General features: G+C 35.8%; 1 protein-coding gene across 3 annotated transcripts in view; it reads left to right on the forward strand.

Moving 5' to 3' along the window:
* The window catches only part of LOC124774939 (obscurin), a 694,794-nt gene that overhangs the window by 298,493 nt on the left and 382,875 nt on the right, over positions 1-13,426 (forward strand). For all 3 annotated transcript variants that reach the window (XM_047249630.1, XM_047249632.1, XM_047249631.1), the window contains 3 exons: positions 905-1,028; positions 8,225-8,360; positions 12,340-12,515. In XM_047249630.1, coding sequence (XP_047105586.1) covers positions 905-1,028; positions 8,225-8,360; positions 12,340-12,515 — 436 coding nt within the window. The remainder of the gene's footprint in view (positions 1-904; positions 1,029-8,224; positions 8,361-12,339; positions 12,516-13,426) is intronic.

The following is a 13,426-nucleotide window of genomic DNA, read 5'->3' on the forward strand; positions in this document are numbered from 1 at the left end:
CCACTCCAATAATGCTCCTGGTGCAGAATATGTAATGAATGACAAGTTTACTCTTTATGCTGCACTTGTTTCTCACTATTACTTGACAGAAAAGAAACACTGATTTCATATGAGGTATTTCAATTCAATTTTCAATAAGGGTAGTGATTTGAAAGTTTAGGTTTAGTTGCTGTTAGTTTTTTTAATACTCAAATTTGAAAATATGTCATTTTCATCAAGATTTTCTGATTTATCTACATTATTTCAGAGATTCTGTAGCAGAAACATTTCAGATGGCTGAATTGTTAGGAGAGTTCAGTGCATCCAGAAGTAGATAGGTGTTTAATTTTGTGTCTTTTGATTTTGTTTTAAATTATTGATTTGTTTTATTCCTTTTGAAAGTGTTTTCAATGGATTGTTAGTGTAGTCTTTTCTTTCTATTGCTTAGACACCTTGTTTATGAGGTGAAAAGATGAAACTATTTAGCATTCACTTAAATGCTAGAGGAAGACAGTTTACAGAACTCTCTCTCTCACAATCACAAACACACGCACACACAAAATAAGTGATGACTTGTAGTACTAACTAAAGCCAAGTGCTTATGGGCACAAGCAAGCAGATGCAGGCAAGCCGTAGCCTGCACAACTGTTTGGCTTGACCAAGTGCTTACTGGCAAGAGTGGGCAAGTGACCTGTGTGACAGAAGAGACTGTGAATATAGTGAAGTAGGGCTGCCTGGCAGGTAGCCTATACAAGCTGTGCTTGCCTATGGGCGAGCTGACAATGACTCACAGAGCCCAAACCATATGGGGAAAAGATGGAACAGCATGCTGTATATGATGCAGCAGAGATTTATAAGCATATTATATTGATATTTTTGTTAGAATTCTTGTCTTAATGTCAGTGATTCTTGTCATTTTCTCAAGGATGAAGAGGATTCCCTGGCACTTGTTTTTCAACATGTGAAACCAGAGGATGCAGGTTTATACACATGTGTGGCCTCTACTACATCAGGAAAAATATCCTGCAGTGCTGAGCTGACTGTTCAAGGTACGTAACATACAGTATAGCCCATCTTCTAAGTAACACACTGGTTTGTTTAAACTGTTCACTTAGTGCTTGGTGTGGCTTATATTGACCTAGCAAGTGAGAGAGAAGCAAACAGTTGTCATGCAGAGAGAGATGGTAGCTATTATGGGATGGTGATGAGAGAACTATGAAATGTACATGGCTTTTCAGTACATTTAGTTCAGTTTGGAGCTGCTGTTTACTGACTGATGATGATAACTAAAACTGAATATTAATAATGTTTTTCAGACCCAAGAGAAACCTCTGCTTACCAGCTACAGTTGGAACAACTGGAATAGGACTAACAGACTGACCTTGCGGGCTATGTAAACAACTAGACTCTACCTGGAATTAAATAACACTGAAATTTAACAATTCCTTCATACCCGAATACAGAAAAGGTCCATAGCAAATTCCTTATCATTTTTGGACTGTACTCAGCCATTTACTGAAAAGCGCATAATAATTGTTCACATAACTGTTCCTGCCCCCAACAACTTCTGTTTACTGTAAATATAGTTCACCCATGCCACAGTGTCGTATATTAAGGGCAATTGTTTTGGTTATTAACTTTCTGTTTTCAGGAATTTAAACATGGACAGCTATAACTTAAAGGTATAGAATGAATTACCAACCTCAAATAATATGGGCTGTGGCATCAATAAGAATGTTATGAGATTATACACAAGGCTTGTTGTGCCACATTCTGTATGACCTCGCAAAAACAATAACTCTACCCAAACTTGGCCAGTTAGTGGGTAGCTCATCCTATGCCATAATTATAAAGTCAAAGGCCTGAATATGGAAGATTAATCTTCTGAAACTCGTCAACAATGGACATTATTAGAAGTCTTCAAATAGGAGATTTGCTTGAGAGCACCCATCCCTAGATCGAGCTGGGCAATATCTCATGGACAAAGCCACCTGGTCTTGCACACTCGCTACTTTCTTGTTGTAACCATAACTCTGTGCCTGTATCTTGGTGATACTTCTGATATTCCTGTTTTTAGTCTTGGATGGATGGCCACAGAAGTGTTGCTATTGTTTCTCCTCCATGAGTCGGAGTCAGTGCTAAGAGACAAGTCTTTTTTCAATACTCATGTTATCAAGAGCTAAGAGATGACAGCACTGCCAAATGCCAGTGACATTGAAACTGACATTTTGAAACAAATCAAAATTTACCTTTGTAGGGTGCACAGTGGGTATTAAATAAAAATCTACACCTAAATTAATTCAAAGGAACATACCCCTATATCATCAGGCCCTTGTGGCGCAGTGACTTTTCAGTTTATGCATCCACAACAAAACAAATTGAGTAACTGGATATTTTTAGCCTTCAGAGGTTTGTTGCATTTCTGAATGGCTCAAAATATGCCGTGAGTTCTTGTCCAGAGTCACTATTTAACCATGAAGTTTTCAGTGAACCTCTTCTTTGCAAATATTTCCACAACTTTGTCATACTACTGAATCATAGATTCCATCACCATAAATAGGCTATTCCATCTACTTTCCATTTCTTGGTTCAAGCTTGGCACAAACAAATTCAAGTCGCCTATCTTCTTCATGAAGTGGACCACATCATTAACAGCAAAAATCATGGAAAAAATCATTGCAGGCTCATTTTTTGTGTAACTACCACCAAAAATGGGTTCAGAGACAGTATTCAAAACATGTGTAATGTATGATGGCAAAATGGCAACAGTGCCTTGTATATACTAGTACCTGAGTCAGGAACAAATAAAATCTAATTAATATGCTGAGGATTTATTTCTAAATTGCAGAATGTTTCAACAGTATGCGTCTTAATAATGAACCCAAATTTTTGTTATGAATTCCTCCAATAGTGTTCAATTTTTGTCAACAATCTGTGTAGTTATAGAGAGATAAAACGTTTTGTGAGACAGGTAGGTCAACATATCTGCTATGTGTGTGTGATGTGTGTTTTATTCATCTCATAATGTACACAATTTCAGAACATATGTATGATGTACTGGAGACATGTTAGGGTTATAATTTGCTTATTTAAAATTTTGTCACACTTACAATAATACTTTATGGAGCATTTACTTACTTGCAATTTGTCAAACTTACAGTATTTACATCTACTACAACTACCATAAATGTTTATTCAATTTTAGGGATCCAGCTCAAAGTATCACTTTGTTCTTCATGAAATCTTCCACAGAGTAGTAGCATTGTTCAATTAGAAAATCGTGTAACTTGCTTTTTGAAATATTCATTCATGTAGCCTGGACGATGCTGGACATTGTTCTGTCTTTTGATATTGCTTAACACTACTGTAATATGTGACAAAATGTTCACAGTGTCAAGCTCCGCAAATTATAAACTGACTTCTTACATGAAGTGTGAAACAAAGAGGTCAATGGAAGAAAGTGCTGACACACAAGAGCATAGTTTTAAGCTATTTTGTTTTGTACATTTGGTTAAATCCATAAATCTTAAACTGTAATAGACTTATTTGTAACTTTTTCTACAAATTGTTCCACCATATGTTTAGCTAAGTAATATTGTATATCCATTAGAAATTGTTGGACAGTCCCATAACTTTTTATATTTGTAACATTGTTAATACTTATATGGTTTATTGTTATCTTCATCAAAAAGTACTTGCCAAACTTAGAAAGTGAAACTGTTATTGTAATAACCTTAAAACATTCACAATTCAGATGCAAAAAAATTGTAGCCAGGTATCATAAAATAATGTTACATTTCCTCAGAGATACATACGGAGAATAGGTAATGTATCCATGTTGCAATTTTTATTTTGGCCACCAACGTTTTCTGAAAATATGACCAACTTCCTACTTTTTATCTTCATATAGCAGACATACTTCAATAAACAACTACTTACCTCATCACTGCCTTCAGTAGCAACACTCTTATCCTTCATGAACATAGAACCAACATCTGTAGTGTAGTCATGAATGCTCAAATTTTATATCCAAATCTTGCGCAAATAAAAGCAGGACCAGAGGAATGTTTTGGTGTGGGTAACCTTTGTTGCAAGTCAGATTTCTGGGCTTTCATTTGCTTTGCAACTGAATTCTTCAGGTTTCTTTCTCAAAGCTGCAGCTCTTTGCAGTTCTCAGATGCAGCTGTTTTTCTTTAAGGACCTCTGTTATTTCTCATTCAGTATGGTACTAATCTGAGTATAACGTGCAGCTCATCACAAGTCTTGCCAGTATCTGACTTTGGTGACTGAAATCAAGTATTAAATGAATGACAAAGAAACTGCCTGTATTGTCTTCACAGTCAGACTGAATGTTCCTTTCTTCACTGTACTTAACAAGCTAATCATGATATAATGCTGCGGTATTCAAATCACTGTTAAAATACACTTTATACGAGTTTTGCTTTAGGCTATAATTTGTGTGGCATGGAGATATGTTTCAGATATAATTGTGGAAATCCTGGATTCTGTCTTCAGGAATACAATTTACATGTTTTTCATGTTTTCCACTTGTTTTAATATGGACCACCAAAAAAGATTTTCTGTACACATTCTGCATTGTCCATCTGTATTTAAATGTTAAAATTATAGGGCTTTTGCTTGCGGTAAGATTGTGGAGAGGTTTGATCACTCCTTTCTACAGGATATGATTTTATAAAACCAATAAATATAAATTTTGTTTGTCAAAGTCAGCCAGATTCCAGTAGCAGTTAGAAATATTGTTATTGGCATTTGGCAGTTTTTCTGCACACTTAAGAAGACAGCTACACAGTTGCCTAATGGTGTGTCCAGGAACTGCTTCTCATTTATAGGTTCTATAAAGCCTGCCTTCATTTGTTTTTTGCTTCTTTCTTACTTTCTTAGTAGTACTTCTTTTCTGATGTGTTGTAGCCTATTCGATGTAGGATGTGGTGACCTGCTCCTTCCTTCTTCTCTGTTACTGGATGTAAATTTTGATTCTTTCTATAAATAAAAATGCACAATTTATTGTAGAGAACTGAAGCTGGATAAGAATATCTTTAATGTTAGGACTGAAATAATGCTAACCCTCAAATATGTGTGTAACAGGTTTTCTGTTACTAAAAAGCGAAATGAAAAAGTTTCAACTTTGTAAGAATTCACTGATATATTTTGCATTAAATGTATGCATTCAAATCATTAATGAATTCCCCAAAATTTTAATAAATGCTATGCCAAACTATTTGAAGTTAGACTGATGGAAAATATACTGCTAAGCCAAACTTACAGTATTTTCAACAACTGATATATTTCCACACATGTAATTAGTATTTGCATGACTGTCATCCTAAATGAATCACAGCCATAATTAATATTATTGTTAAACAACCATCTTTTTATTTGATTACAAGATTTCAACATAACTGCTATGTGTAACATGTTGGATGACACTGTTTTCATCCAAAGATGAGAACTAAAATATGATAAGACAAAACAATACATATAGTTATCAGCTCTTTCCAGCTGTAGAAACGTTATCAACATGTAGCTGAAATCACAAGAGATAATGTGGCCAGACTTATTTTACAAAATTGAGGGTTAGCAATTTCTTCCACTGACCCCTTAAAACCTTCCATCTGATACTGGTGTATATGCATGTAGATCTTTGGCCTCCATTTCTGCATACCTTTTACTGATAGTATTAACTATGGAAGCTGGTAATGCTTTAGGACTTATATTTTGGTGTATTCTGCTAACATGTGCCATCACATGCATTGTTGTGAAACTGAATGAAGAGAAGAGCAAAGCACATGCTGCAGTACACATAATCAACATGTTTTATGTCCTGAATATTCACTAATGAAGATCTTTCCAAGTACTGCTATGATCACAGTCTACCACACTAAGTACATATTCTTTGGAATCTAGTTTCATTTTTACACATCCTTTGGTCTCATGTTCTTGTGATATGAGTCTGCAGTGAGTACCTGATCAGCAATTGAGTAATTACTCAGACTGATCATTTGAACACTCAATGCCCAAACAAGCATGACAAAGTCAGACATAGTTGCTTTTCATCTGTTGGAATTTCCCAGCACATGTGCCAACCAACTGAAGTGAGCACAAATGCAAGGTGCAGACTTCTGAAGGAAAATGTGGCAAAAGCAACCCATCTTTACTGCAATTAATAATTGCTATGGTCAAGTCACAAAGAGATAAGGTTATAACCTCTGTATGGGTTGTCTGAATGTGATGACTAACTCAGATCTGTAGTAATAACTGAAGATAATGCTAATATTTCCCTTGGTGGTATCCTAGTGGATGTGCATTGCCACTGTCTTTGTGTAACCTGGGAAAATTGTGTAAGATGTACAATTGTATCATATAAATGACTCTCATGGATGCTTGCAGAATATAGTGTTCTGTTTTGAGAGAGAGAGAGAGAGAGGGAGGGAGAGAGAGAGAGAGAGAGAGAGAGAGAGAGAGAGAGAGAGAGAGAGAGAGAGAGAGAGTGCAAAATTCACTGTTACCACAAAACATCCTACTTGCAAATATAATGAAAGGGTCTAATGAATTATGTCCTATGTTAAAACTCCTCAGAGATAATTACAGAATGACTAATAAAGTTAAAGAAATGGCTTCTGCATATTCTAGAGAAATCAAAGTTAATTCAATTTAATTCTGATATTTATTAAGTCGTAATATCACATCAAGGAACAGAACAAACAAAAAGGTGCAAAAGGCATAAAAAGCAGGCATTGTATTAGTGCTGCTGTCTGTTACATAGCAGCAGCCACATTTAAATCCATAACATACTCCAAAATTTTTTTAAAGCTCTGTGAAGCAGACATTTCTGTTCAATGCTCTGAAATAAAATCTGACACATCAAAAGATGTGAATTAGGCAAAACAACAATCTTTTTTTTCTTATTACACAAGGGTGCAGCATGTGAAGATGTTACAGCCTGTTGAGAACATCATATTCAGTTTGATGTTCCAGCACTGCATGGTATCTCCAGTAATATCACACATATTTATCTCAGTTAATGACTTGACTGTTACTGCAAATCCTAAGTCACTGGTTAACACAGGAAAACTTTCAACCAAAGGTGTGAAAAATCAGAATCATACTACAAACTTAGAGACTGATATCTGCCACTGCTAGTAAATCTGATTACTTTTTTTTAAAAATCTGAGTGACATACAAGTTGTGTGTGCAACTCATATTTATTCACTTAATGTTACTTTTATTCAAAATATGACTACAGAGCACAACTGCACAGATATTTATGAGAAATATTACTTTCAAGCTATACAGTACAACTTGGGACACAATACAGAAATGAAGTGCTGTTAGTCATTTTTTTTTCTACAGCAGAATTGAACATTGTGTACTGATGTGATTAAATGACCATTGCATTTTGTAACTTCGTGTACAGCTTAATAGCAACAAGTAAATTTTGCCTGATACAAGGCACTGTCAAGACTGATAATTGCACACTGTGCAGAACTACTTTGAGCAGCCTAAACCCGAACAACAACTACTGCAGTGACAGCCATGCAAAATGAGTTGTTATAAACAGATGAAAAGTAGTGATGGATGTTCATTTGAAAAATGAATAATGGGCCTTCACATGGTTATGGATATGAGTCAGAACATCATAAACCAAGCAAATGCTACTACAGTGTAAATCAGTATCATAACGAATCCTTGCACTTCCCTTTTGCGGATTCTAGACTTGCATTTTCATTTATTGGTTGTAGCATCCACTGATGCAAATATTATTTTTATAGATTGATTTTATCTCATTGTTATACAGTGTATATTTCATATGCTGTATAAATTATAATATCCAAGAAGTAGCATTTCCCATTTTTCTGGAAAAACAGTCTCTGTTTGATTACAATCATCACTCTTCATAATTACATCTGTTTTTGCTAATAATTACTGCCATTGCTTGCATTCCATTTCTGACTCTCATTTGATATATGTTTCTTGGCATAGCATCTTAAACACCTTAGCCTACCTTTTATTTGTCTCCTCATATGTTTCTCTCTCTAACAATTCAGATCCAACATTCAGTCGTAACTTCTCCATTTGGTCTGAGCATAGTCATGAGTATTTGCCATGACAGCTGTGTTCATGTCTGATACTTTCATTTTTATTTGTAATGTTCGTATATGCTATCATTTTCATGTATTTGAAATGTATGAAGAAAATTATATTTGCAAGCTTTCATTGTTTTTAGGTTCTGTAAACCAGCTCCTGAAGGAACCAGAAGCCCCTAAAATTGTGACTGAAACTAAAGCAACAGAAGTGAGTGTTGGTGGATCAGCTATGTTGGAACTCAAAATAAATGGTTTCCCTAAACCAGATGTAAAATGGTGAGCATGCAGCTGAGAACAAAACAGATGTACTTTTAGGCTAAAGCCATAGTTGAAAGTATACCCCATGTACCAATTTAAAAAAAAAAAATTTCTCAATTTTCCTAATCTTATATCAGTTTATTCCCTTTCTCTTTTCTTTTAGTCTCTTGACACTATTCTAAAACCATCCAGTATTTGCACTGTCATTAAGGATACCTTAAAGCTTTGAGTCATTAAAAGATTGAAAGCAGAAATGAAAACTTTATTTTAGAGGAACTGCTTCTATACAATAGCAAAAATTTATGAATACCAGTGTAAAATAGCCAAGTTAATTGTTTCCTTCTATACGCCAAGTTGTAGTTCATTGTACAGATGTAACTGTTGTATAAATAATTGTCTAAAATATCCATGTTAGTTGTTTTCTTATTATTTTATTGTTACTTTGGTTTAAAATAACATAGTAAATGGTTTTAAATCAAATAATGGAAAATACAGGATGGAATGTAACAATATTATGAGAAGGAAAGTTGCTACTCAGCATATAGCAGAGATTATGAGTCACAGATAGGCACAACAAAAAGACTCTCACAATTATAGCTTTCAGCTGTTAAGGCCTTTGTCAGCAATAGCAGACATACACATGCACGCACACTCACTCATGCAAACGCAACTCACTCACACAACTGTAGTCTCAGGCAACTGAAACCACACTCCAAGCAGCAGCACCAGTGGAATGATTGGAGTGGCAACTGGCGGGCAGTAAGAAGGAGGCTCAGTTTAACATGCAGCACTTCGCTGCCCGGCATCCCCACCATACTATCCCCCCTCCAGCCTCCTCCTTACCCCAACCCAGTCGCCACTCCCATCATGCACTGGTGCTGCTGCCTACAGTGTGGTTTCAGTTGCCTGAGATTGCAGTTGTGTGTGTGACTTGCGTGTGCTAGTGTGTGTGTGTGTGTGTGTGTGTGTGTGTGTGTGTGTGTGTGACAATTGTGAGAGTGTTTTTGTTGTGTGTATCTGAGTCTCAGCATCTCTGTTTTATGGTGAGTAGCAACTTTCCTTCTCTTAATACTAGTAAATGGCTTTTTATATACCATGTGTTTTTAGCTGATAAATTTAATTTCAGTGTTGTAACTGTTGATTTTCTAAGTATAAGCACGATTTTTAGGTTCAATAAAAATCAAACTGGCGGAAAGAAAATCACAACATAAAAAATAAAATCAGAATGTTGAAAGCAAGCTTGCAAAGAAGCATGCGTAATGTTGTACAAGTGCTGGATATCAGTTTGTGGAATGGAATTCTGTGCCTGTTGCTGTTGGTCGGTCAATACAATATTCCCAAGAGTTTGCAGCTTTCACTCAGTTAATACTAGGCAGAAATCAAATCTGCATGTGGAATGCACTTCCTTGACTCTTGTGCAGAAAGGAGTGCAGTATTCTGCTGCATCCATTTTCAATAAGCTACCACAAGAACTCAAAATCTTAGCAGTAGCCCAAACGCTTTTAAGTGTAAACTGAAGAGTTTCCTCATGGCTCACTACTCCTATTCTGTTGAGGAGCTCCTGGAAGAGCTAAAAAATTAAGCAAATTCCAGTGTGACATTGTTGATTTTCTTTATTTAAACTTACGACTTGTTGCCTGAATATGTTTTTTATATTTCATTTCATCTGTTTCTACTATCGTGTTATAATTTCATATATTGACTCGTTCCATGACCATGTAGACTTCTTCTTAATTTGGTCCCACAGAACAATAAATAAATAAAGAAAATAAATAAACATGAGCAGTTAATACTGTTTGTGGATGTTATTGGATTTGTCTCTCAATGATATCTCTTATGTGCTCGGTTGAAGACAGATCTGATGATTGAGCAGACCAAGGCAAAATGTCGACACCCTGTACAGCGTATTGGATTCCAACAGCGGAATGTGGGCAAGCGTTATCCTGTTGCAAAACACCCCCTGAAATACTGTTTATAAATGTTGGCACATGAGATTAATGTACCAGTTTGCAGTCTGGGTGCATGGGATAACCAAGAGGGTGCTCCTGCTGTCATACAAAATTGCAGACCAGACCATAACTCCAGGCATAGGTCCATTGTATGTAGCATGCAGACATGTCGGTTGCAGGCTCACAACTGTCCTCCTTGTAACCAACACACAGCCATTGGTGGCACTGAACCAGAACCAGTCTTCATCAGAAAACACAACAGACTTCTAACCTGCTTTCCAATGAGCTCTCATTTAACACCAGATGGTGGTGGTTTGGGGTCAGTGGAATGCACGCTACAGGATATCTGGCTCAAAGTTGTCCTTGAAGTAACTAATTTTTAACAAGTTGTTGTGTCACTGTGCTGGTAACTACTGCTCAGATTGCTGCTGCAGATGCAGTATGATGTACAAGAGCCATATGCTAAACATTATAATTGTCCCTTTGAGTAGTACCACATGGTCATCTATAACCCAGTCTTTGTGTGACCACACATTCCCGTGACCACCACTATTAGCAATTGTGTATGGTGGCTACATTCTTGCCAAGTCTTTCTGTAACATCGCAGAAGGATCATCCAGCTTCTCACTGCCCTAATACATGACCTCGTTCAAACTCAGTGACATATTGATAATGATGTCTTTGTCACCTTAAAGGCATTCTTGACTAACATCAACTCACCATGTCCGATCTCAAAGGTAACTAAAGTTCAAGACCGTTGTCGCACATATTTAGAGCAAACCTGCTTCGCATCCTCATAGTGACACTACTAGAGCCTCTCTTATGTGACTGGCACGCATTTTCGATGGATATAATCTTTCAGCTGTAGCAACATGCCTATCAACTTTCATTTATGACACAAAACTCCTTCTTGGTGTTGCAATTTTCTTTTCTGTCAGTGTATTTCATGAATATGAAACTTAATCACAGCTTCTGAATTCATTTGATGTCAGATTTACTAGGCGGGGCTTATAGATATACAATATATTAGTGGCACACAAAAATTTGTGCTGGACTGGGACTTGAATGCAGATTTCCCATTTATCGTGACATATTTCTGTTAGTATTTTGTGGCTCTATGTGGTGCTTCATAATGAAAGCCATGAAAATACCAGTAACCACGACTTGAGACACTTACGTTATCTTCTCAGTTAAATACAGTGAATTATACTTAGCATAAATTATTTTGTTACAAAGAAATCCACATTTTAAAACACAGAATACTGTATTAAAATAAATACCAGATAAAACATACTTGTAGAGTACTGCCACATCTTTTGCAGTATGATAAGATAGTGTGCTGTTTGCAGCACAGTTAGTTTTTATGAATATCAGCCTGTTCATAAGGGCGGGGAAGGGGCTTGTTCAAGTAATGTTGCTATTTTTGAATGCCAAATCAATACCACTTTTGTACAACAAAATCATACATTTTCAGAATTTGAAGGTGCTTCTTCCATTCAGTATACATTATTACACCTTACTGAGGGCTACTAACTGTTGAAGAAATGGTTAGAACTTAGTTACATGAAGGCTAGACCTGGGCATTTCCAGAAGAACGTTGTTTTTGTCTCTCACACACGCACACACTTTGGAGCTCATGTCCTAGATGACAATTGTTGTGAAGTCATTTCACCTCCTAGTAATAATTTTCATCTGATGTCAAATTTTACGTCAATTTTATTAAATGCCTAGCCACTACTTTTGATTCTACAAGCTTAACTATAATAATAATAGATTTATTTTGTCCGTGTATAATTCAGTGGGAGGTCTATCTGGTGCAGTTATCTGATTAAATCCAAAATTAAAGAATTATCCAATACCAACCATTAATTTCCTGTGCTGTTCTAGTGTATGTTTATCAGTGACTTGTACAACACATATTTTTGATGTCATTAGTTTTATTTAACATTCTTAATATATGAAATGAATTTATGAAACAATATTTATTGTTTCTGTGGCAAATGTCATACTGTAAGAAACATGCATTTTGATCACTTTGCCATATCCAGGTACAAGGACAACAAGGAAGTAACAGCAGGGGGCAGGGTTCGTTTTCTTTATGAAGATGATGAAAGTATCTCCCTTATTATTAAAGGTGTTACACCAGATGATGCTGGAAAATACAAGATAGTAGCAAAGAATGATCTGGGAGAAGATTCTGCTGAAGTAGATCTGATGGTCAAAGGTTAGTTTATACTACACATATTTTCAAATCATATGGTTTTCATATAATTAGTGATAATAATAATAAAGATTTTATTGTCTTTAGGCCATTACAGCAATTGACAACGTCAAATGAAGATACAATTTATAATACATTGTGATAAGGTATTGACTACTGAAATATTTTAGCTTATATTACAATAAATGTGCAGTGGGTCATCTGTTGGATTACTGCATTTTACAGTTGAAGAATTCATTGATATCATAGAATGGGTGGGCAATAAACCATTCATGCAGCCTTTCTTTGAATGTATGTTCAGGAAGATCCTGTATAGCACGTGGCGGCTTATTAAATAGTTTGTGCCCTGTGACTTCATAGCTATTTATTGATTTTGATAATCTGTGGTAAGTGGTGTATATGTAAGGGTTTGCAGTGAGCCTTATGTGAAGAATTTGTAATTATCCTAATTGCTTTCTTCTGCAATAATCAGATGTCATGTATATGACTGCAGTTACCCCACAAGATAATGCCATAGGATATTATACTTTGTATCTTCTGTTGTCAATTATTATTATAATAATATTCATTATTGTTATCATTATAACAAATATAATAATATGAGAGACAAAAATGATGCACTGATTTGCCAGTTGCTGAAAGAGGAACAACTGGAGTAGAGCTGATTGGAAGACTAACAGAAAAAGACATGTGCAGTTTAGTTCTCAGAAGTATCAGATGCTTCATAAGAATAAAATTCTTCATTTATACTTTCTGTTGTGTCTAGACAAGACAGCCTAGACACAATGAGAGGAAGCCGAAAGGCACGCGCTAAGCTAAAGCAGGATGGCGTGAGGTCTGAAACAGGATACGTAATGAATGCTATAAAGAAAAGTACGTAGCTTCTGGAATACTTAACTTTAATCCATCCTTTT

This window comes from Schistocerca piceifrons, chromosome 2 (genome assembly GCF_021461385.2).
Source record: "Schistocerca piceifrons isolate TAMUIC-IGC-003096 chromosome 2, iqSchPice1.1, whole genome shotgun sequence".
Lineage (NCBI taxonomy): Eukaryota > Metazoa > Arthropoda > Insecta > Orthoptera > Acrididae > Schistocerca > Schistocerca piceifrons.